We start from the raw sequence: 25,503 nt of genomic DNA, 5'->3' as shown, positions 1-25,503 counted from the left end.
GTGGATTAAGCCTATATGGTACTAATAATTATGTTAGTGGAACTAGAGGCATGTTTGGCACTACTAGCTGGTATATAAGTCTGATACAGTAGTTTTGCCTGGTGATTTGAGGTGTGCTTTATCAGAAGCCTACCCCACTGGGTTGTTGTGGAGACGCTACCTGGAGCTTCTTGGGGAAAATTGTGGGATATAAATGCAATAAATAAATAAAATACTTAGATCTGTGTCCCCAAGAGCTGAATCAAATAGTTTTGAATGTTTTCTTCCCTCTTTCATTATGATCTTTTTTGTTCTTGCCGGAAAAGGTGGTTCTTTGCACTTTAAACCTGTATTAAAATCCTTAGGGATAACCAATATTTCAAAGTGTTTAGGCTAATGTATTTATTTCCCCCCTTTTCATTGTTTCCTCATTTACTTATTTTCCAGGATCATGCAAAATGGCAAATCCTGAACTTGATCCAGATATTTTCAATCACGTCACTTTATATGGGGCTTATGTCAGACCGTGTTGTGAATTGGTAAGCTGTGCTTGATTTTCTTGCTGTAGTACAGAGAGAGAGAGAGAGAGAGAGAGAGAGAGAGAGAGAGAGAGAGAGAGAGGCATAGAATCAGCTTAATTTTTTTATTTCCCATATGTGCACATCTTCTGTTCGTATATCAGAAAAGGAAACACGTTTGGCACCACTGATGAAAGCCATGCAGTGACAACTTTTTTATTAACGTATTTGTTCATTTTTAACATGTATGGTTGTGGGTTAACATTGCAGCAAAGAGCTATTGGTAATGTTCTGTCAGGTGTCTTGTTCTGTCACTGTAGAAACAGGAGAGGATCGGTACTAGGAAACAGATCTTTAAAAAAAATATGCTGTAGGCTTGTGTTGTGGGTAGAAGGCCCCTTCTGCAGGCCAGTCACAAGGTAACATCACTCTCTGTTAAATGCTTTAAGGTGCAACATTTCACCATAGCAAACTAGTTTCTGAAGTTCTCTCATTCTGTCCCCTACTATACATTTCAAAGGGTATTTCATATACCAGCTATGTGGGACTGTTCTGCCACAAACTGTTTCATGTCAGTCCATTGCAAGTCATCGTCATGCTGCTGGGTTAGAAGTTCTTTTCTGTCCTTCTGTAGCAAACAAAGTCCTCCTGTTTCAGCAGTGAAAACAACGCTCAGCTAGCCTGTATAACACACAGCAGGCTTTTCAGAGCAAACATCTTCTCAGCCTGCATTGAGAAACTCCTTGGTAGGAGTATGCTCTGCAAAAGAGATCAGGTTTGGTTCTTGATAACTTGTTGGTAATCCTTTGAGTTGCATTCAGAAGCTGTTCCTGGATCAGATGACTCACTATTGCTTACGCATGAGCCGTTTAAAACTTTTGGTTCACATTATTTGCCTTCAGTGCTTTAATTTGTAATGACTTGGATGATGGGCTTGAGGGCATCCTGAGCAAGTTTGCAGATGACACCAAATTGGGAGGGGTGGCTAATACCCCAGAGGACAGGATCACACTTCAAAATGACCTTAACAGTTTAGACAACTGGGCCAAAGCAAACAAGATGAATTTTAACAGGGAGAAATGTAAAGTGCTACACTTGGGCAAAAAAACAAAACAAAAAACGAAAGGCACAAATACAGGATGGGTGACACCTGGCTTGAGAGTAGTACATGTGAAAAGGATCTAGGAGTCTTGGTAGACCACAAACTTGACATGAGTCAACAGTGTGATGCAGCAGCTAAAAACGCCAATGCAATTCTGGGCTGCATCAATAGGAGTATAGCATATAGATCAAGGGAAGTAATAGTACCACTGTATTCTGCTCTGGTCAGACCTCACCTGGAGTACTGTGTCCAGTTCTGGGCACCACAGTTCAAGAAGGATACTGACAAGCTGGAACATGTCCAGAGGAGGGCAACCAAAATGGTCAAAGGCCTGGAAACGATGCCTTATGAGGAACGGCTTAGGGAGCTGAGTATGTTTAGCCTGGAGAAGAGAAGGTTAAGGGGTCATATGATAGCCATGTTCAAATATATAAAAGGATGTCATATAGAAGAGGGTGAAAGGTTGTTTTCTGCTGCTCCAGAGAAGCAGACACGGAGCAATGAATTCAAGCTACAAGAAAGAAGATTCCACCTAAACATTAGGAAGAACTTCCTGACAGTAAGAGCTGTTCGACAGTGGGACTTGCTGCCAAGGAGTGTGGTGGAGTCTCCTTCTTTGGAGGTCTTTAAGTGGAGGCTTGACAGCCATCTGTCAGGAATGCTTTGATGGTGTTTCCTGCTTGGCAGGGGGTTGGACTGGATGGCTCTTGTGGTCTCTTCCAATTCTATGATTCTAACTGTCAATATATGTTGTTTTGTAGGTTCGTGCAAAATTTGGAAGCTGTTCTTCAGTGAAATATAGACCAGGTACATAAACTAACAATGGAAGTTAGTGAGAAATTCTTTTTCCTCTTTAGTTTGTCTATGGCCCAGTCTATGTTTTAATGGCCCAGTCCTGCATTTTGCTGTGCCGCAGAAAAATAGAATAAGATCTGATATAGCTGTCAAGCACTGGTGCAGATCTTCAGATTTGTAAGGCTTATTAGAGCTTAGTTTTATTTTTCCTTTCTTTTTGTTCCATAGGTGAAATCTGTAAAATATGGTGTAGTAAACCAGTTTCTGAGCTGCACAAATATTGTGACATGATCAAAATATACACCTTTTGGCCATTTTTATTTGCGCCTGGATGTAAACACACAAAGAAATGTCTTGATTCCAGGTAAGCAGATGTTTTACTTGTTCATTAAATGTTTACTTTGCACTCTTGTTTGAAAGCTGAAATATGGAAAACCTGTGTATGTTTTGCAGCATCAAGACAGAGAGAGGTTCTAAAAATAGAATGCTAACATTCTTTTTTTTTAATGAGTCATGGGGAAATAACAATAAATTAACTAGCACAATTTTTTCCTAGTCCCTCACCTTACTCTCTACTTTTTATAACATCCTGTCTTATTAAGAATACTGGAGAACTTTAATCTCTATCACCATTCTGTGACATTTTGGTTGGTTCCGTTAAAGGGATGACCCAACTGATTTTTTTGAATCTTTTCTTATGGACCAGTATGCCAATCTTTGCTTTGTAAATTATTCAGAGTAAACACTCAATTGGATTTACTACTGAATAGACATGCTTGTTTGACTATTGATGTTTAAATGAATTATGAGTGCCTGTGGATTCAGTTTATTTCTCAAAATCTGTTTTAATATGTGTACATAGTTCTAGGTACCTTCTTTATTTTGATCTTTCTCATATAGTAGAAGAAAATGTCATTTAATGTGAATCTGTTTATATTTAAGTGATTGTGAAGTGGGTGAGCTCAATCTGGAGAGACTATATGAAATTGAGACATTAGAAGATGTTACTGATATAGCCAAAAAGTTTGCGGTAAGTCATTAAGAAGATTATTATTCTATATTTATTTATACCCTGCCTTTTCCCCCTGATGGGGACTCAAGGCAGCTTACTGATAAGAATAAGAACCACTAAAAACATAGAAAAAAGATAATTAAAAACCAATTAAACATTGATAGAATTTAAACTATATACATATTGAAACCATAGAAGTACAGTACAGTGGTACCTCGGGTTATGTACCTAATTTGTTCCGGGGTGCGGTACGTAACCTGAAAAGTACGTAACCCAAAAAATCGCGAAAACGTGCTTCTGCACATGCGCGAACTGCGCAGAACGCTTCTGCGCATGCATGCGTGGTGACCCCGGAAGTAAACGCTTCCGGGTTTGTGTAGTACGTAATCCGAAAAGTACGCAACCCGAGGCGTACGTAACCCAAGGTACAACTGTAGTTATAATGCAGGCATTCCCAACCTTTGGGACCTCCAGATGTTTTGGACTACAATTCCCATCATCCCTGATCACTGGTCCTGTAGGCTAGGGATCATGGGAGTTGTAGGCCAAAAAATCTGGAGGGCCAAAGGTTGGGGATGCCTGTTATAATGAAATCAGCATGGCACCATCCCTTTCATTAAAAGCAATCAGTTCGCGAAAGCCTGTTAGAATACGAAAGCCTTCATTTTCTGGCAGAAGGACAACAAGGAGGCAGCCAGTCTAGCTTTTCTAGGGAGGGAGGGCCAAAGTCTGGGAGCAATCGTAGCCCTGCCTAATCAGAAATAAGGCCCATTGGATTCAGTGGGGCTTTCTTCCTGGTAAGTATAGCTAGGATTGGGTAGCCTTACTCTTGAGTCTCAGCTGAAGTTAGAAAACCCCTTCAGATCACTGACATGGTGTTAAATGAGTGCAGGTTAGGGTTGTTGATAAGCCTTTGCTCTTTTTCTTCTCTCCACCCCCAGGATGTTCCACGTTTTATCAATGGCATATTGAAAATTGGAGCTGAAATAGACAATGTAAGTTTGTTTTCAACTCCCGGGTTCAAATACTAGAAGGCTTTTTGCTTTGTAAGAATTCCACACCACTTTTTATGAATGAATACAATGTTTACTAACATTTATATCCTGCCTTTCTTCCATCATGGAAGGCATTGGACCAGTGGTTCCCAGGTGATCTCCCATCCAGCTGCTGACCCTCCTAGACCTCCTTAGAGTTAGCAGATTTATAGGAGCTCCAAACTTCTTGTGGATAATTCATGATCCGAAATCCAATGGGGTCAGAATGATAATGTGACATGTAGATCATGGGGAGCGAACTAAAAACTGCTGTTTGTAAAAACCCAATCAGAATGACCTAATGGATGTACAGTGCTACCTCAGTTTATGAACACAATTGGTTACGGAAGTCTGTTCATAAACTGAGGCGTTCATAAACTGAAGCGAACTTTCCCATTGAAAGTAATGGAAAGTGGATTAATCTGTTGCAGACGGGCCGCGGAGTATTTAAACTGAAGCGTTCATAAACTGAAGCGAACTTTCCCATTGAAAGTAATGGAAAGTGGATTAATCCATTCCAGACGGGTCCGCGGAGTACTCAACCTGAAGCGTACTTAACCCGAAGCATGGGTGTAATTGGTTCCGGAAGTCTGTTCATAAAGTGAAGCGTTCATAAACTGAAGCGAACTTTCCCACTGACAGTAATGGAAAGTGAATTAATCCGTTCCAGATGGGTCCACGGCGTTCATAAACCGAAAATTCATAAACCGAGGTGTTCATAAACCGAGGTTCCACTGTACTGGATAACAATCCAGCATAAACAGCAGAGTTCTTGGTGTCTGCAGAAATTAATTCTTTTTGTGGTGGCAAGAGTATAACTGTAGGCCACTGGCTTGATTCTGCACCCTCATGCCTGGATGGCTATATTTGTATTTTTAACTTGTCGTTTTTTAAAAGTATTTCAAATAATAGTATCTTATATATTTCTCCTTTGTCTGAAATAGAGAATCTTCAATATTTATGATGCTCTTGACTGGATAAAATATGCTGATGACATCGGTATTTTACAGAAATTAGAAAAGCTTGGAAATTATTGTTGGCCTTTCCTAGAAGTTTTCTTTGCTGAATGTAAGTTATACACAATGTTACACTGAGTGGCGCGTGGGGAAATGTTGTGTTCCTGTGCCTGCTTAATCTTAAACTCTGTGGCTCACAGTTGGGTAATGCTTTGACTAAGACCAACCAAAAAGTCACAGAAAAGGTGGCAAGCTTTTGAGTTTTGCAGAACTCTTCAACAGGTGAGATGTTGCACAAAGCAGGAAGCGGTGAGATGATTATAACTGGGGTTTTTAAAGGCTGTAGATTCAATTCCAGGATAAAACTTTTATGTAACATTCCTCATGAAGAGCTCTGAGAACTCAAAAGCTTGCTGTGTTTTTGTGTGTTTTTGGTTGCTCCCCCCCCCAAAAAAACCCCCGTATGGACCAAAGGTTTTTTCTTGTGGATCAACACAGTTACCTTTGTTCCATAATATTAGCTCTATAAAGGCAGCTGTTGTTTTTTTGTTTCTGTAGTCCTAATTGAAAGTGATTTCTATATAGTTTGTGGGTGGTTGTTGTTGTTTTTGAGCAAACAGCTTATTCTTCACTGGTATGATGACTCATATCCTGCCTACTACTGAGCCCGCATTCTTTTCATTTAGACCATTCTGAAGTTAACATATCACTACCAGTTTTACTTCAAGATCAAGCGATCAGGAGGGATACCAAGTTAACTTGTTATTTCTGCAGTTGAAGACCAAAAATACAGCAACCTCCCAATATATACCAGTCGACAACTTTGTGCTTGCCTTGTGCCTTAAGGTTGTTCACTGGTAAATTTATCATCCTGGATCCAAAGTACTCCATGCATCAGTGAGACATTAATTCTCATGTATGGGGGACACATAGATTTCTCCCACCCCCCAGATAAATTGCCAGTTGCATGCCATGTTGCTTCTTGGAGTAGCTTCTTGGGTAGCAAGAGGGGCTGCATGATTCTTTAGATCCAGACCACACTTGAGTGAACCTGTTCTTTGAAATATCATGGTTGGGGAAGCTTTTTGGCTCTATAGGATCAACCTTGCAGGCCAAATTTGACAGGTGGGTGGGGGCACCTGCCAGTCACACATCATTATAACATCACATGGTTGAGAAGTAGGTAGTCCTGCCTACATGTCAGAATCTCTGGTGCTGAGCATTGGTCTGGCAAAGCGCTTCTTTCTTCCATCCCTTTCCTACAATTTACAGGCATTGCTTCACATGTGAGAAATCCCCATCATGAGCAATGTCTTCAGAAAAGCAGGTTTCTTTCAGTGACGGTGGGGGGGGGCGGGACAGGGACGACTCTTGCTTTTTGCAGATCTGTAGGACGGACTTCTCCCTCACCCAGCTGATGTTTTCTTTTGTTTGTTTTCTTTGACTGTGTGTGCCTGTTTCCAACATTGAACAGGCGTGCACTGCCAAATTGAGCTGGATTTAACCCCTGCTCATCAACTGTCAAGAGGCGGGTGTCAAACTTGCTAGCTTTGACTTTGAGCACCTGTTAGGAACAAGGTTCCCTGCTGGGAACAAGGATTCGACACAGAATTGAACCCCTCCCTCCCTCAAGGGGCATCAGCCCATAGACAGGTGACATGATTTGGGAGAAATTGATTTTGTTGGTAAAAAATAATAATAATTTCTTTCTGCAACTTTGAAATCTTTTTTGATTTGGAAAATAAAAATGGAAGATTGAACTATTCACTTGCATTACAGTAGTGTACATATGTCTGATATTGATATAGTTCTCAAATGAATAATTTTGGGCAGGGAAAAGTAACTCTTAAGTACATGTCGATACTATAGTTGGTAGCAGTAAACATTGTACTGTGTTTCGCTTTGTAGACAAGCATCTTATAAGCAAAATTATATTGGAGGACTACAACTTAATAGAAGCATTTGAGTCTCAAAACTGTGACAGTTGTATGAAGGTAAGATTTAAACAAAACGTTATGTTAAAAAAACAAGAGCGTACTTGTAAATGCCATCATTTCCATGCTTCCATCTGGGCAAATTCATTCTTGAGCCATATAAGGCTGTAAAGGTCATTGCCAGAACTTTGAATGGAACCAAACTGGCAGCCAGGGCAATCGGGCCCAAACTGATGTCCTATGTCGCAGAACAATTCTACATTAGCTGTAGCTTCCTAAATGCCGTCAAAGGCAGTCCCACATGCAACACATTGCAGTAGTCAGCCGGATTGGGACCCTTTGATAGTGAGAGCAAAATATAAATTTAATAGCTAAATGAATTAAATAGTCTAGCCTGGAGGGCTACCAAAGCATAGACAATCAAAGTCAGGGTATCCTCTTCTAGTTAGGGCCTCCGCTGGGCCTTCCATCCCACTGATGTCACTTGTGACAATGTTTGATCCAAGAGTACCCAGGAGCTGCACACCTGGTCCTTCAAAGAGAGTGTAACTACATCCAGAACAAAGTGCATTCCTTTCATTTGGTCAGAGAAACCACCCTCTAGTAGTATTTATATAATTGATGTTAATTTGAATTTCTCCTGTTTTCTTACAGAAAAGTGATATCATGAAAAATTGGGGCAATGAAGCATTTGCTAAAGAGCAATTTGATATCGCTGCCGCTTCCTATACAAAAGCTATAGAATTATGGTAAGGGATAAATTATATTAATGAACAAAGGCGTAGAAATGTGCATGCATTTGAGATAAGAACCTTTTTGGACAGAAGATGAAAGATATTTTCTATATGAAGAGAAGAGTACAGTAGTTCCCAAAGACAGCTGCACATATACAGAGTAGGGTGTATGGAGTGCATTATGGGGATTGTAGTGGGTTTTTTTGGTTGTTTTTTTTTTTGCATTAGTGCCTGGAATTGCATTAGTACCTGGAATTGTCTATTTGCTTTCAGGGGGGTTTATTTTGTCCCTGGCTCTTGTCACGAAACAATTGGCATGTGGATCATGTTGAACTGAGAGCAGGATCCCTTAAGTAGGATTTTAAAGGTCCAGTAGGGAGTAGTGACTGTTTAACAAACCACGTGATTTACCGCCTCAATCTGGATTAAGATTTGGTCTTTTGAGACAAAAGAAACCATGCGCCTCCCATTGTTTTTTCTTTCGGTAGCCGATCCTAATACACCATGGGTTTTGTCCAACAGTGTCCCTCAGCTGATGGTAAGGCTTCCTAGTGGAAAGAAGCAATTTTCAACCACTTCCTTCGCTCCACTAGCTCACGGTGCACCACTTAAATCTGCTCTGGTGGGCTTCCCAACTTTCTGGAGCAATTTGGAGAGTGTGAGAGGGCTGCAAGGGGGAGGGGAAAAAATAAAAAAATGCTCTGCTGCTGGAAGCCTTGTCAGCTGAGTAGCACTGTTTGAAAAAACTTTGTAGTTTATAGCTTTTCAGTAGAGATACAGGATGGCAGAATAAAAAAAAAACCACCTGTCATATTTCAAACTAAGGCAGAAAAGTCAACTTGTATATTTACATATAAATACATGCATGGCTCAACTTTCAGGAGACTATTTTGGTTCAGAGAAAATAAACTGAATGCAATCTAACCTTTTTTAAAGGCCTGAAAATCACATTCTTTATGGCAACCGGGCCCTCTGTTTTATCCGAACTGGACAATATAAGTAAGTATTTTTTTCCCATGGGATTCAATGACTACATTTGAACGGAACCCTAAACTATGGTTTAGTGTTACATAAGTGACTCTAGCCTTCTCTCCTGGGCTCACATGTTCCCCTCTTCCTCTGCACAATGTGTGATTGGAAAGAGAAGTTTGGAAGTTCTTGTTCTTATTCTGCTCTGGGTAATGATAACTGTGATTAGTTTAAAACAAGTCTACTTCAAATCATGGTTTATGAAGCTGGCTTATTAAACTAACCACAGTTAATCACAGTTCTTGGCTTGGATGAAATGACAAGTGTGTGCTTAAAAGGCAAGTGGGATTCTATGAATTCAAACCCCTTGGCCAGAAGGGACTGGGAATGGAGCAGTGTGAAAGCTTGAGAGGGCTTGCAGTTGAGTGTTCAAACACTGTCAAAGTATATTTCTCTAAGCTGAATATAAATCTAATGCTCCATTTTTTTTAAGCTATGTTGCTTTAAGACACAAACAGCTATGACACATTTAATCTGCACATTTATAAAGTTAAATTTTCAGCTGAAAAATTTAGTATTTTACATTAGAGAGGATTTATTTCAGTTTGTCATAGTTTTTCATCTTATTCTACACCCACTTGCTCAATGGCGTGAGCAAGAGCGAAAAACCAATTAATTTTTTAGTTTGGAAGGAAGGAATTCAGGAGGAGGGCATTGAATTGGAAATGTTTCCAGCTAATTCTCCTCCTTACAATAATTTAATAATAATTTATTATTTTTACCCTGCCCATCTGGCTGGGTTTCCCCAGCCACTCTGGGCAGCTTCCAACAAAATATTAAAATACAATGGTCTGTTAAACATTAAAAGCTTCCCTAAGCAGGGCTGCCTTCAGATGTCTTCTAAAAGTCTGGTAGTTTTTTCCTTTGACATCTGGTGGGAGGGCGTTCCACAGGGCGGGTGCCATTACCGAGAAGGCCCTCTGCCTGGTTCCCTGTAACTTGGCTTTTCGCAGCGAGGGAACCGCCAGAAGGCCCTTGGGGCTGGACCTCAGTGTCCGTGCAGAACGAGGAGTAAGATTTTTTTTTTTGTAAATTAGCATAGATTCCAACTTTACAGAGTGGACAGTCTGCCCAGCTTAGTGTTTTGGTTCAGACTAGACTTGTAGGAATGCTGGGTGGTATATTGGACCTTTCAGAGATATCCTTTTCTGTTGACGAAGCCTGTTAGCATTGAACTGTTGCAATGTGGGTTTGGATCAATATCTTTCTTTGTATTCTCTGAGAGTACTCGGAAGGAAAACCTGGCAGGAACAAGCATTCAAATAGAAGGAAAGACTATTGACTGTCTTGCCCAGTAGTCAGTAGCATTCAGGGAGGTAAACGTGAAGGGCTTTGGTTCTGCAAGGCTGGGTCTGTGTGAAGTCAGAATTTGAACCTGGCTTCCCCCAGGAGAAGATAGTATGTCTGAGTTGAAGAATCCTCTGTCTGCTTTCCAGAATGGGAATTCATAGTGAGTGAAATTTCTTCTCCTTTTAAGACAGAACTTTCTTAGGTTTTTGGATTTAGTCTTGCAATTTGAAAAGCTTAAGAACATACTGTATTTGAATGAGAACATTTTTCTCATTCATTTGTATTTTAACTTCTTCTTGTTTTCAGGAAAGCCCTCTGTGATGGGAAGAGAGCCATAATTTTGAAGCCCAACTGGCCAAAGGTTAGCTGCATTTCTTTCACAGATCTATCTTTGCTGGAACTCAAGTCAGAAAACATTGAACATTAACCATTATGTAAACAGGAAGCTTCCCTTTTTGAGTTAATTTGACTTGTTATAAATCACTGGGGGATAGATACCCTGCATGCAGTAGTTTTATTTATTTAAAAGCATTTCTAAACTGGTTAATATAGAAAAGATCTCTAAATGTAATATGTTTGTGAGTAGGTAGGAATTATGTCATTGACAGCTTCTTAATTGAAAGGACCCCTACCAGTTATTTTCAGGGCATGGTCTCTTTGGGCTCATTTACCCAATTTTAACAAGTACAGTCGTACACTTAAGTTTCTACTAGATGCAGATCCCTCCTTTCCTATTCATGGAAGAACACCATTGGAACCTACCCATTGCAAATACAACCATACCTTGGATCCTGAACGCCTTGGTATTCGGACATTTTGGCTCCCGAACTCCGCAAACTTGAAAGTTAGTGTTCCGGTTTGGTTTCCAAACGTTTTGGAAGTCTAATGGACTTCCGGAACGGATTCCGTTTGATTTCCAAGGTACGACTGTGTACAGTTTATCAAAAGGGAAGGGTGAAGAAAATATCATGTAGAGTGTTTATATATGGGGGTCTTACTCTACAGGGTTATGAATTACAGTACGCAGCTGTCTGAATGTAACAATTATACTGAAGGATAAGTAGTAGTTGTACTGGAAGGGCCTGCCTGCTGAACTGTCAACATTACATTACTGCACACCCAAATCCTTATTTGTTTGAATGGTCTTCATGCCACCTGGAAAAACGATAGAATACTCTGCATAGGCAACAGTCCTGTGAACACATTTACCGGGGTCTTAACTGCACTAAACATAATGGCGTTTACTTTTGAGCAAATGTAAATAGGGCCGGGCTTTTAGAATCATATGATGAAAATAGGAGTGAAAATGTTTTTATTTCGCAAAACCTGCTCTCTTTAGCAGGGTGGTAAATTTTGTGTTCTTTTTTTCTTTTGTTGTAGGGACACTATCGATTCTGTGATTCACTCTATCTCTTGGGGGAGCACAAAAAAGCACTAGAAGCCAATGAGAAAGGTCAAGAGCTGTGCAGAAATAATCCTGAAGGAATTAAGGATCTTCTACAGCAACATGAGAAATTTAAAAAGCAAATTGATAGTAACCTTTCCTCTTTAAGATTGTCTTCAATTACAGTAAAATACTTTGTATGATAACTTCTATTTAGTGAATCAACTGTTTTTTTATCATTTGTTTAGGTGTGAAACAAAATAAACACAGAATAAAGAAGGCAGTAGTTCAGAAAAAGTATGTTTAATTCTATTTTACTTTATATGTCAAAGTAAATAAAAGTCAAGTAACAGCGGGCTAAGTTAATATTCTATCAGCACAGATTTGGTACCACTACAGATTTGGACAAATTCATGAGGTATAGAAACACTACTTCCTGTTAGTAAGAATGCTTCATTAGCACTTAATTTCTGCAAGTGTCAGGCTCTCAAAGATTATCCCTCTTTTAAATTTTAGATGAATTAAACAACAACAACAACACTGCCTTGTGGTTCAATTTAAACAAACACTAACAAGCTTTAAAACTGTTGGCTGCACATAAATATTCCTTAGAAGGGCATCTCTTTACTGCTTTCCACACATATTGATTGCATGGGCAAAAAGATTTTTAAAGCAATTGAAAGTGTTGATCCACATGAAGTCATGTTGAGAACATGTTCTTAATTAACATGGGTGCTCATAGGGGGAAATAACCCATCGATTCCCCCCCCCCCGTTTTATTTCTTTATTTAAAATGTCCTCCAATTTCTTTATTTAAAATATCCTCCAGCACTTCCAGAGTGGTTTTCAAAAATAAGGTAAAAATACATTGAAATATAATAAAGAACAATATAAAGGGTCTTGTGGAACCTTGAAGACTAACAAAATTATTCTGGCGTAAGCTTTTGTGGAGCACTGTCCATTTGCTCAGATGTGTTGAAGTGTTATCCTGAGTTGTGGGTGCATATATGCATGGCAAGGACAGGGAGGAATTGTAAACAGGTCAGAAAGGCAATGGAATGCAGAAAAGTACAGACGGTGATAATTACCTTGTTAAAAGTGACCATTCACCCACATGTTTGTTGCCCTGGTGGCTTCTCTGCTTAGGGACACAGGTGGCGCTGTGGTCTAAACCACTCAGCCTCTTGGGCTTGCTGATCGGAAGGTTGGCAGTTCGAATCCCTATGGTGGAGTGAGCTTCCATTGCTCTGTCCCAACTGCTGCCAACCTAGCAGTTCAAAAGCACACCAGTGCAAGTAGATAAAGAGGTACCACTGTGCCAGAAAGGTAAACAGCGTTTCTGTGTGCTCTGGCACTTGTCACGGTGTTCCGTTGTGCCAGAAGTGGTTTAGTTATGCTGGCCACATGAGCCAGAGAGCGGTTTGTGGACAAACGCCACCCCCCTCGGCCTGAAAATGAGTTGAGCGCTGCAACCCCATAGTCTCCTTTGAATGGACCTAACCGTACAGGGGTCCTTTATCTTTTTTTACATTCTTTGCTTCCAATGTTGGGGCAGTGTCAGTTGTTCTGAAAGCTGCCTTCAGAACTGTCCTTCACTGCCTAGAAAAGGAAAACAGCCCTGTGTGCCTCTCTTAAGAGCCCAGTTGCTCTCTTGTTGCTGTAAAGAAGGGAAGTGGATCCTGAATGAAAAAGGTTGCATTTGTAGATACAGTAGTTATTAATGTAAATGTTGCAGGAAACAACTCTTCAGATCTTATGCTAGGGTGTTGCTTTATTTTATTACCAAAGAACGATGGCAAAAGAACGTTTCCAGATCCTAAAACAATCCATAATATTCCGGGGGGGGGGCCCTCCCCCACAAGCAATGTGTGATTTATTTTGAATTATTGGCTTAGTTCTTCAGAATCTCCTTCAGTCAGTGCCCAGGAATCAAAGAAGTCTGACAATGAAAAGAAAACGCAGCCCGACAGCAATCTTGGTAAACAGAAGCATACAAAGGTAAGTTGTTTTTGTTTCCTTGTTTTTAAATGCAAATGCTACTGAGAGCTGCTGTCTGGAAGACAGTGCTGTCAGAAATTTCCTTAAGCATGAATATATTTTCCAGAGTTCTTAGGTTCCTGCTCCTTACCTTGCCAAGCCTGACCTGCTGTCACTTTAACTTTTTGTTGGCAGTGATATAGCCTGGCTTTGTATTAATTTCTCTCACTTTAAAGTTATTTGAACTTGGCAAGCAACTAGCTACTTGGCCTGTTATAAGAAGACCCGTGAATGTTACTGAAAAAAAGCAACAAACCTTTTAAACATAGCACTTTTTAAATCATAAAAATAGTTCCATTGAACAACGCCAGTCTTGCTTCCAAATAAATATGCATAGGATCCGCTATAACTAGGAATTTTTCAGAAGCAAGAGTGATTAACCAGCTACTGAGCGAAAATAGTGTTTCTCTATGAGATAGAAAGCAAGTATCTGTGCTGCTTAGTTAGTAGCCATATATATTCTTAACCTGGGAATTTGAAACATTTCAAAGCTCAAATGTCTGGAGAGCATACACAGGCTCATCCATATTGGTTGATTGTGAAGCAATACATAGGGCGATATCTCCTGGATTCTAGCCCCAGTAAGAAGGTCACAATAGCAAATATAATACAGATTCCATTTTTGTTATTTATTTGAGGTGCTGTTGGATATGAGAGAGTTTGCAATTTTGTCTAAATGCAGTAAATAATGTTTCCTGCTAGCCAGTAACAGAAATCCTTCCCTTCGCTTGCAGGAGAAGGGGAGGAAGGCTTAGGTAAGCTTCAGGCTTACCTTTAATACCTGCTTACTCTTAATGCCAAACTATGTTTTCCTCCTACAATTAAAGGTAGTCATTGTTTGAAGGGGAGTTTTGTGTCTTGCTCTTCAAGAGTAATTTTCTACCCACATTTCTAGTTACAATTTCTTGTTGTTCTTAATAATTTTGTATTGGCTTAGCAAAGTCATAAACTGTTTAATGTTGCATTTTTAATGTTATTGTACCCTGCCTTGGGACCTTATGGTCAAGGGTGAGTAGGGAATAACAAGAAAAACAAGAATAACAAGAACCTGCTATTTTTGTATCTTTTTCCTTATCTGCCTTGCGTTCCTTTTTGTTTCTGTTAAGTAACCTTTTCTTATTATTTAAGTTTTTTGGCTATCTTTCAGCGGCTTCCAAGGTGGCTCATGTATAATAAAACAAATTTAAAACAGGCTTAATTCCTGTCCCCAGTGAAAATAGCAGTAAGACAAAAATAAAAGCAACAAGGTACCAGTAAAAGCAGCAATAAGAACAGCAAGGCAGTAGTAAAAACATCTGAAAAAAATGTCTTCATCTGGTGCTGAAAGTCCAACAGAATTCGCTCTAGCTGAGCATGTTTGGAGAAGGTTCACATAGGGCATGGGTAGGCAAACTAAGGCCCGGGGGCCAGATCAGGCTCAATCGCCTTCTAAATCCGGCCTGCGGACGGTCCGGGAATCAGCGTGTTTTCACATGAGTAGAGTGTGTCTTTGGGTTATTTGTGGGGCATAGGAATCGGTACATTATTTGGGTTATTTGTGGGGCATAGGAATCGGTACATTATTTCCTCTTCAAAATATAGTCCACCCCCCCCCCCCAAAGGTCTGAGGGACAGTGGACCAGCCCCCTGCTGAAAATGCTTGCTGACCCCTGACTCTTGGTTTGGGTGATTCATAAACCCATGTCTACCAGTGCATCTTATCTAGTTGATACCATATTACCTAGCTGTAATTCTTTGGATGGGACTCGTGAATTTGCTTAGTCCCTTGACATCAAGAGGATAGGGTTGCAGGCCCTTCACGTTACTTTGAGAGTGTTTAACCTGTTCATCCTCTTTACCTGCCATTGTGCAAATAAGTAGTAGAGTGATGACGACTGTTCTAGATGAGAAACTGTGGCTCAGCACAGTTAGCTGAACCCGTGACAATGCATACAAAAGAAGTTAAGGGTGGACCTGGGAGGAGAAAGTGAGTCATTTAGCCGATTAGAGAAATGAAACTAAAGAGAAGGCTGTAGACTTGAAGATTGGCAAAGTGCGTATGCAGAGTTAAATTACAGCAGTGCTCCTTTTCAATGGGTGGAAATTTTGGCAAAAGCAAGAAAAAACAGGTATTAAACAATTACGTTGGAGTTTTATTTGGCAGCCTTTTGGATGCTAACTGGGTATTGAGCAAGTAATGACTCGAAAAGTTACTTTCTTTCCGTTCAAATTGAGAGGCTTCTTATTTAAGAACAGTAGACATATAGCTGCTTCCTGTTTGCCAAGAACACCTTAAGAGTAGTGGAACTGCAGCTAGGCACCTTCCTGCCAGCTGCTGGAAAATATAAGCCGTTTATATACAGTAGTGCTTTCAGATGTTTAGAGCACTCCGTGTACATTATTTTGTAATTATTACAACTTTGTTATAGAGGTTGGTATTTATTATTCCTGTTAAGCAGATGGGGATGGTGGGTGGGCTGAGGGAGAATGGATTGCCTGAGATCACATGGGTGAGAGTCAAGCGGGGCATTGCATTTTAGCTCTTTCTCTTGTTTACTATGCTATCACATTCTGCATTTGAAATGCGGTTTCTTTTGCTAGTACCCGGAGTGGGGCATGGAACAGGATGAGCTGGGCCTAATCTCAATTGATGGGCAGACAGCAGATGACACTGTAACTGGGAAGTAGTGCCTGGAGGTTATTGATCCCAATCTCTCTGCCCTGCTTAACCCAGGACTCTTAGCATAGTCGAACCTTGGATCCCGAACCCCTTGCGAGTTGAACGTTTTGGCTCCCAAACGCGCAAACCCGGAAGTGAGTGTTCTGGTTTGCGGACGTTCTTTGGAACCCAAACATCCGACGCGACTTCCACGGCTTCTGATTGGCTGCAGGAGCTTCCTGTGCAGCCAATCGGAATCCGCACCTTGGTTTCCAAACGTTTTGGAAGTTGAACGGACTTCCGGAATAGATTCCGTTCGACTTCCAAGGTACCACTGTATAGGAATAATTAATATCCTACGTAAAAATTGGTAAATAGCAATAGGTAGATTGAAGCATAGGTGCTGATATATCACACCCTTTTGCACTGTGTGATCAGGAAACATAGTCCAAAAATGGGGATATACATGAACAGAGTTGAAGCTTTGAAGTTCCCATCCTTTTCTATAGGGCTGGGTTAAGAGGCAGCAAAACCTGCCCCCTCCCTATCTTGGCCACAAGGGTCACCAGGGGTTGTGAGCATGTTTAGCCCTACCCTAGCAGCTTCCTGAATGCATCCGTTTACTTCCTTCATGTAAGTGGGTTGGTGGGGAATTCACTCTTGCTGGGGAAAAGTGAAGCATTACTCTTGCACGCGCTTAGGCAGTGAAGGCTAAACCTATCTTCCAGTCCTTAGGTTAGGCGGTGTAGCTGCCTCCTAAGTTGCATTATGCAAGTTGGGTGTGTTGGGCTTCAGTCTTCCCCAGGAATCTTTGTAACTGCACATCTGATTTAGCAAGTATTTTAACATTGCCAGCCTGCTCTGAGCACAGTTAGACAGTTAAGGAGATTTGGAACTCACGGCCTAAGATGTCGTCCTGGTGGAAGCATTTGAGTTCTTCCATTTCCATGGGTGAACACGCACAACTCTTCATATCAGGGAAATCTATTCAGGTGGGTGGTTTTAGCAACATGCCCCTTTCTGGTGCGGTGGGAGGAAACTCTAATTTTTTATCTTTTCACAGGTAGCTGCTAATACCTTAACTAAAGAAAACAAAGATCGTCTTTCAGATATTTCATCAGGTAAGTTAAAATAAGTTAGACCATATGTGCTCCATGGTATGGATACCCCAAAACATTAGTGTGTCACGCAGAGGCTAATGTTGCTCCATCAGGATGGAGTGGCTCTGCGACTGGATCAGGGCCTCTGCACGCTGCTCCCTGCTGCCCTCCGTATCTGGTGCCTCCACACACAATTCATTCCATTTCTGTTCAGCAATCCTTGCATCTTTTTTCCTCTCTGAGTGAAGCTTGAAAATTATTGCATAGACCAGTGTTTCTCAACCACTGTTCCGTGACACACTAGTGTGCCGCGAGACGCTGGCTGGTGTGCCGCGACTTGCGGCGACGAGAAGGGCGATTTGCATTGTCACGTGCCTGGCGGCCGCCAATAAGCAACACTGACCCGCCGGAAAGCAATATTTCTCCTCCTCTTTCCCTTAGCTCAGTGCAAACGAGCCTGGCGGCCGCCAATACACAACACTTACCCGCCGGAAACCAATATTTGGCAAGTGTTTCTTACAGTCATAATTATAATATAGGGCGGCACAGAGTTAAATTTTTTAACTTTTTAAATGGTGGTGTGCCTCGTGATTTTTTTCACGGAACAAGTGTGCCGTGGCCCAAAAAAGGTTGAGAAACACTGGCATAGACCAAGGTATAGACATCAGAATTCTTGGAGTCAGCTTTGTACAGTGTTGGCACATAACAATCAGTTTCTAAGCCAGGCATCCCCAAACTTCGGCCCTCCAGATGTTTTGGGACTACAATTCCCACCATCCCTGACCACTGGTCCTGCTAGCTAGGGATCATGGGAGTTGTAGGCCAAAACATCTGGAGGGCCGCATTTTGGGGATGCCTGTTCTAAGCATTAGCATGTTGCTTTTTTCAGCCCTGTCAGATTTTCAGCTTCTTTGTATACTTCCCTGAAATTTTTGATGCAAAGTGTGTGGTTCTTTTTTAGGAAAATAACCAGGTTCAAAATGATTTTTTCCCCTTTCCCCTCATGACAGGGCTGAGGGAAAATCCAGGAAAATCCAGGAGCAAAATGAGTGACTTTGAAAAGACAAGGTATAGTTTCTCTTCCATTATAATAGTGGAAATGCTTTCAGATTCAGAACTTCCCTTTGAAATGTTTTTTGGGTTTCACCTTAACACCTTTATTTATTGTAGCTTTCATACCTGGGTGTCCACATTTTTTTATTGGCCATGATAGCTGGGGGTGGGGGGGAACGTCACCAGGTCCCTGGTCCCTGGTGCACATGTGAGGTTGGGGACAATCCCTGCTTCCCAGGGGCAGGTTTTCCAGGTTGTTGGTTTTTAGAGCATGCAATGTGTGTGCATTTGAGTTATTAATGGCAAAAGTAACTATGTTTTTTGATTACAGAGATGAGCTGAATTCAAAAACTGATTCTCAAAAATGTCTGGACAAACAGAAAGCTCCCTTTAGTGCTGTGCAACAGGTAACAGATATGTAAAAAGCGTGACATTGAGAATTTAAGAATTTACTGAATGTCAGGAATGCTGTTTACAGATGGTTGGTGAAAGGCATGTAGAACATTATACAGCAGCAGCCCCCATTGAATATTTAAAACCAGGCAGCTTTTTGTTATGGGAGTCTGTTGGGTTCATAGTGTTGCCTTCACATGTACAAGTAAAACACAGCACCAAGTACTTTTTAGAAATTGTGGGCTGTATCTAACACTGCAACTCCACTGGTGTGCTATACATCCATGCCTGCAGTGGAGCTTTCTTCTCCTGTCCCCTGGGTGTGCTCAAAATCAGCTCTGGAGGGTTCAGGGACACTCTGGAATATATTTTGGGGGCACGTGGAGGGAGGAGAGGAGGTCCTGTTGTGCCAACGGAACCCCACGAGTGCAGCATTGGACATGCGCCCTTGCTAGCCAGTTTCCTAGTCTCAGCTGGGATTTCTTCTTAGCCTGAGGTCCAGGGGAAGACCACAAAACAGTATGCCAGCTGCACAAGTCTTTACCCACTCTTATTTGCATTTTATGTTCGTAGTAGTCTTCAGACCAGACTGCAATCCAAATTGAAATGATAGAGAGCTATGTGCTAACGATTGTACAGTTCTTTCTGTAAGGAACAGGGTGGGTTTGTCTTAACCCTGGAGCAGGGGTAAGAAACATTGAATTTGTCGTGAAAGTTCTTCCTTCTTAGTGGACAGTGGCATCCTGGCCCTACTCTTATTCCCGGAGGAAAGGGGCAGGTGGGTCCTTATAAACAGAATAATCAGATCATGGGAGTGACCTGTTTCTGTCTCTCCCCCCCCCCCCCCCCGTGACTTTTATCTATTTTGCCAGCTTGGAATAGTACATATTTTGAAGGGCTTATTTGAATAGTCTCAAAGTCTCCTGGGTTTGTTTGTGTTACAGTTTGCGTGCCATTTCAGCTCCCTAAGATTGCTACAGAATTAAAATTTGAGTAATATTTTTGTAAAATGAAATAAAAATGTGAAATATTAAATTCAAACAACGTGTATTACTGGTTGGATAAGCGTAATGTTTTGATAAAGGAAACAGACAACATTTGTCCCTTGTTGATTTCTGCAGGGGAATATAATACTGTCATTAGAAACATTGAAGAGTTCTGTAGAAGATGGGTGTATCTCTTTGATGGATCAACGCTTTCACAATGCTGAACAATCCTTTGCACGATTGTTAAATATTCTAGATCCATCCAGCCTACAGGTAATAGGAAGAATGCCATGGTCTGCTCAAGATAAGTTTTACCTTCTGTATATGTTTATGGTTCTTTTAAGCATTCATAAGAAAAGGGTAAAGGTTAGTTTTATTAAGAAGTACATCCACTATTATATTGTGCTAAGTAATTGAAATTTCTGGAAAACAGAACAGGGAATATGCAAAATGGTTTTTCAGTGCCTCTGAAATCCATATTCCAGGTTTTGTGCATTTTGTGTAGACTAGGGGAAACTGTCTTTCTAATTTCTGTGTCATAGTAGATTATAAAGGCAAAATAACTTGTTTCTACGATTCAGTTCTCTGTAAGGCTAAGGGTGGCATCCAACATTAGAAATAACCAGCATAAAGTAATTGAAATCAGTGGGCAGTTACTTAAGTCCATTGATTTCAGTCTACTCTTCAGTACAACCTGGTTGTATATCACCCTAGATATTTGCAAAACGTTGGGTTAAAGATTTATGAACAAAGTAATCTTGTCTAGTATAGGGATCAGATGCGGTTGAGCAGACAGAAACTGAATGTGTATAAAGTACAGGTTCCAATGGATACTATTCTTTCTGTCAAGTTCTGTTAACTTGAGGATGTGATTTTTAATGACAAATATTTTTTTCCCTTGTCTTCTCTTTATTATTATTATTTTTCAAACTTGATGCAGCCATTGAACCTTGCGGTTGTTGATTATGTTGTCATCCTCTATGGCTATGCTACTGCTCTCCTTGGAATAGGGCAGCCTGAGGTAAGATTCAAGCTATTACGTGTTGGACTCCTCCCCCAATGTCTTATTAGAACAGTGGGTGGCTGCTGACTTAGCTAGGACAGGAATTAATAACTTGCTCCCATCTAAACTGTTTGCAGCAGGGTATTATGATGGAAGGGAAATGCCATTTTTTAAAAATTTGTAACAAATTTCAAATCTTGAAATCATGAAGTTGAACCCATATGCAAATGTATTGTATAAATAATCTTCAATTTGAACAAAGATTTTCAACCATATGTTCAATGAATTGTGTGCAGTCATGGGGATATTGTTTTATTTAAAACAGAGTATGAAACTCAAGAATCCAAGGACCTGTAGGCAAGGAGTTGGGAAACTTCAGGACTGCTATCCTGACATTTAAATTTCAAAATCTAAAAGTAGCTTGCTTCTGCAGTGCATGTCAGTATGGTGGAAATTTATCATGCATACCCTGTTTCTCATATTTTAAGACATACCCATAAAATAAGCCATAGCAGGATTTTTAAGCATTCAAGGAATATAAGCCATACCCCGAAAATAAGACATAGTGATAGGCGCAGCAGCAATGCCGGCCGCGGCAGGAGGAGGAGGAAAAAAATAAGACATCCCTTGAAAATAAGCCATAGTGGGGTTTTTTTTTGAGGAAAAAATAAATATAAGACGTGTCTTATAATATGAGAAACATGGTAGTTCTGTCCCATAGGTGCCTATATTTTTTGCTGACAGTCATAGAAGGCAAATGTATTAGTTTATTTTACTTCGGAAGCCTTTTGTATCCTTGTGGTATTAGTAGCCTTTGTGGTATACCACACATATTGAAAACAAAAATGGTCTGATTTATCTACGAAGGCATCACATGTCATTGTCAAAATTCTCAACCTCAGTTATTTTAAACTGGCTTTACCTTTACGGTAAGCACCTAACATTCTTTATCAGATTTCATGCTATCCCAAGAAGTCTTGAAATCTCCATCGTGTGCTGTAACTATTTTTGTCTGAAATTGTTATCAAACCGTTTCATTTCTTTCAAAGGAACTAACCAAAGCCAAAGACCATTTCAATAACATAATTGAGAAGTATGAGAAAGTGAGATTTGATTGCTTAGCACATTATGGAATTGGAAAAGTATATTTGAGACAAAATAGGTGAGTATAATATGTTGATTTTGGAAATTGAGCTAATTTGTTCTTTTAAAAACCTGATCCCTTAAATACCTTGTCTGAGGACAGTTCTTGCACCTCTTGAATTTGTCCGTTTCGCATTTAGTCTGATCGCACTAGAGAAGAATAGTCAGAGTGGAAGACCAAAGAGGACAAAACGTTTGTATCACATATGTGAACCCTTAGGGAGGAATTCAGAAATTTCGTTTACCTATTCAGTTGTCCGCTAATACCGCTCTCTGTGAAGGCAGGCTTATTTGAGATGAAATATATGTTTAGTGAGAGAATTAAAAATATGCCTGTGGCCTGTGATCAAATTGGAAAGAAATGTGATAGCCAACAGTTTTGCTTGATGGCTTGGTGCTGTTTAAGATGTAGGGGTCACTCATAATCAAACTACCCTCTGTATTGACCCCTGGTCAACGAGTTTGCCTTACAGCATGCAGTTCAAGTAGCATGGGGTGGTGAAGACTCCCCCATGGCTTGCTCTTCTGACAAGGAGGGATTCTAAGCCACTCCTGTTGTACAGGCTGCTTTTGCTTTCCGCTTGCCCTCAGTGGCTGTTTGTTCCCTATCAAATGGGTTTCTGCTCCCTCTGATAACTTGTGAGAAGCTGCCTGGGAGAAGAGGGAAGTCTGCCCTTTTGCTCTAGGGAAAACAGCCGTTGCCAAAAGTGATCAGGAAGAAAGCAAGATGAGTAAACAATCGTGGCAGCCCTCACCACTGCACTACTGTGTCAAGGTGAGGGGAGAGAGCATGCTTGACTTAAGCTGCCTCTTCATTTTAAAAGGGACTATGGAATCCAGAGTTCACGTTTACCTCCTGTTAGAAAGGCATATGAACCTACCCGGACCCTGAGATCATATTCTGAGGCCCTTCTTTGTGTGCCTCCTCCTCGAGAGGTCCAGAGGGGGGCAACACGAGAACGGGCCTTCTCTGCAGTGGCTCCACGTCTGTGGAATGCTCTCTCCAGGGAAGTTTGCCTGGCGTCTTCATTATATACCTTTAGGCGCCAGGCAAAAACGTTCCTTTTAACCAATCAGGTTGACCTGATTGACATCCTATACCCTTTTAAAATGTAGCGCTTGGGGGGGGGAGTTATTGGGTTATTGTTGTTCTTTTGATTTTATATACTGTGATCTTTTCTGTGAACTGTCCTGAGACCTCTGGGTATAGGGTGGTATATAAAATAAATAAATAAATAAATAGCCAGAACTAAAAATTAAACCAGCCACAATTACTTCCCATTTTCATACTGTGTTTGGGGTTCTGGGGAGAGAAATGACACTCATCTTTCATGCCAACACTAGGGGTGCTTGGATATAGCATGTGATGTTGAGTCTTTTGGTGTACACGATAGGTTTTCAGAAGCTCTGGACCAGTTTTTGAAATCAAAGACCATGGTTAGTCATAAGATTATGCCTGGTGTATTGACGTGGCCTACAACTTCCATAGTTATTGAAGAGACAAGAACAGAAAAATTTCAAGTAAGTAAGATGGTTACCCTGTAAAGCTAAACAAAACAAAACAAAACCTAGTTTGTATATCATTTCTGTGGTGACTGTCCAGAATCAGTTCTGTCTATATTCTGAGGACTACATCAAGGAACAAATTGGTAAAGCAGAGAATCTTCCAATCATCTTCAGTGGAGGTGAGCGTACCTGAATGTGTTGCACTGTCCATCCTTTCCAGTATGAAGATTGCCCTCAGCAATTGGGGATCTAAATACCTGCTAAGGGTCCCTGAATGGCAAGGAAGTCTTTTGAATGACTTGCCAGCTGCACTGAATATAGGATCTTTGTAGAATACCTCAGTTATAATTAGCTTAATTGTCCTAGCATCAGAAGTTGTATTTAGGTCAATTACCATTCACTTATTTGTACCGTCATCACTGAGATTGCCCCTGAGTCCTTCCTCACAGAACAAAATTAAAGAGCAATAAACCCATTTGCTTTGTTTGTAGTTTGGTAGCAGAACGGACTACTTTGGAAACCTTTGTTAGAGGTTTATCAACAGATCTTGGGTGGCCATCTGCCAGGGATGTTTTAGCTGTGATTCCTCCATTGTAGGGGGTTGGAGTCGATGACCCTTGGGGTCCCTCCCAACTCTCTGATTCTATGAATCTGTGAGCAATACTGTGTATTCCTACCTAACAGGCAGCTTAATACTCTGTGGGGTGGGAGAAAGTAGAAAGTGGGAGAAATTGGAAGTTGTGGAAATGATGAATATTCAGTATTCTGCAAGATGAGACTGCATTTATAAACATGCACACTTGGTAGTACAGAATTTCCAGGGCAGATGCTACAATATTTAATTTTCTTTGCTGGTTCATAGGTTATATTGCAAGATCACATTGAAGAATGCAGGTTTCCTCCAGCTCCACATGCAGTTTGTCGCTACCAGCAGTGCCAAGCGCAGAAAATAAAAATCTATTTTAGCGACCCAGATTTCAAGGTAAATATGAAGGTTGTTGAACAGGATTTTCAAATACTTTTAATTTAGGTGGACTTTCTCTTAAGAGGCTTATGCAAAATATGTTTTGAATATTCCTAATATAAGTGGTGCCTTACTGATGAACTCGCAGTGCTCACTTATCTGTGATCTCCAAACTTTTTAGGGTTTTATACGTGTTACCTGCTGTGAACAATGTAACGTGGAGTTTCATGTAAGCTGTTGGAAGAAGTTGAAAGCAGCAAGATATACAGATAAAACTGACAAGGTAACATCAAACATTTAGTGCTTTACTTCTGCAGCCTCTGTAGCGAAATCCTACCCACAAGTCCATTTTTTGCTCACACCCACAGGACTTCCTCCGAGAGCTATGTTTCACTCCAGATTGTAGAGGTCTCATTTCTAATATTGCTGTCTTCAGCTCCTCTGGTTTAATCAAATGTGAGGTAAGAATTGATTTCTGGTTGGTATTTTTTATAATATAAATACTAGAAATGGAATTAGATGAAAAGAAACCTCTCTTATTACCTGCATTCAACATTTCCAATTTTGTTGTCATACTATATAAATTCCATTTTCGTTTCTTTGCTTTGACCTAATGTCAAAACAGTATCTATTCTATTTTCTACAATTCTAATAAAGCGCTGTTACGGAAAATAAATCTTTGAAGCTACCGTTTTTCTTTTCTCCTCTTAGTTTGAAGATAAAATAAAAAGCAAGAATCCCCCAAGGCCCATTGTTAAACAGGAATGCACAAGGTAAGTTTCCTAGCTAGTCAAATAATACCGGTACTAGCAGTTAGTTTTCAGAGCGGCTGGTACAAGATGTTAGTCTCACTGAAGAACACGGGGAGGGGGGGGGTTGTATCGCCACCTGTTGTCCATGGCAGGAAATATTC

At 40.6% G+C, this 25,503-nt stretch overlaps 1 protein-coding gene across 2 annotated transcripts in view; it reads left to right on the top strand.

The window, feature by feature from the left end:
• The window catches only part of TTC3 (tetratricopeptide repeat domain 3), a 56,809-nt gene that overhangs the window by 5,330 nt on the left and 25,976 nt on the right, over positions 1 to 25,503 (top strand). For both annotated transcript variants that reach the window (XM_035116758.3, XM_035116757.3), the window contains exons 2-25: positions 427 to 518; positions 2,361 to 2,406; positions 2,623 to 2,758; positions 3,337 to 3,424; positions 4,348 to 4,401; positions 5,385 to 5,508; positions 7,305 to 7,390; positions 7,985 to 8,079; positions 9,001 to 9,063; positions 10,690 to 10,744; positions 11,764 to 11,917; positions 12,016 to 12,064; positions 13,663 to 13,765; positions 17,506 to 17,563; positions 18,553 to 18,610; positions 18,927 to 19,002; positions 20,110 to 20,247; positions 20,915 to 20,995; positions 22,027 to 22,139; positions 23,515 to 23,641; positions 24,489 to 24,608; positions 24,772 to 24,873; positions 24,959 to 25,051; positions 25,302 to 25,363. In XM_035116758.3, coding sequence (XP_034972649.3) covers positions 438 to 518; positions 2,361 to 2,406; positions 2,623 to 2,758; positions 3,337 to 3,424; positions 4,348 to 4,401; positions 5,385 to 5,508; positions 7,305 to 7,390; positions 7,985 to 8,079; positions 9,001 to 9,063; positions 10,690 to 10,744; positions 11,764 to 11,917; positions 12,016 to 12,064; positions 13,663 to 13,765; positions 17,506 to 17,563; positions 18,553 to 18,610; positions 18,927 to 19,002; positions 20,110 to 20,247; positions 20,915 to 20,995; positions 22,027 to 22,139; positions 23,515 to 23,641; positions 24,489 to 24,608; positions 24,772 to 24,873; positions 24,959 to 25,051; positions 25,302 to 25,363 — 2,162 coding nt within the window. In that variant the 5' untranslated portion in view covers positions 427 to 437. The remainder of the gene's footprint in view (positions 1 to 426; positions 519 to 2,360; positions 2,407 to 2,622; positions 2,759 to 3,336; positions 3,425 to 4,347; positions 4,402 to 5,384; positions 5,509 to 7,304; positions 7,391 to 7,984; positions 8,080 to 9,000; positions 9,064 to 10,689; positions 10,745 to 11,763; positions 11,918 to 12,015; positions 12,065 to 13,662; positions 13,766 to 17,505; positions 17,564 to 18,552; positions 18,611 to 18,926; positions 19,003 to 20,109; positions 20,248 to 20,914; positions 20,996 to 22,026; positions 22,140 to 23,514; positions 23,642 to 24,488; positions 24,609 to 24,771; positions 24,874 to 24,958; positions 25,052 to 25,301; positions 25,364 to 25,503) is intronic.

The sequence above is a fragment of the Zootoca vivipara genome, chromosome 4 (genome assembly GCF_965207765.1).
Source record: "Zootoca vivipara chromosome 4, rZooViv2.hap1.1, whole genome shotgun sequence".
Lineage (NCBI taxonomy): Eukaryota > Metazoa > Chordata > Lepidosauria > Squamata > Lacertidae > Zootoca > Zootoca vivipara.
Note: the sequence above shows the minus strand (reverse complement) of the source record. Positions and strands in the feature narration are given on the sequence as shown.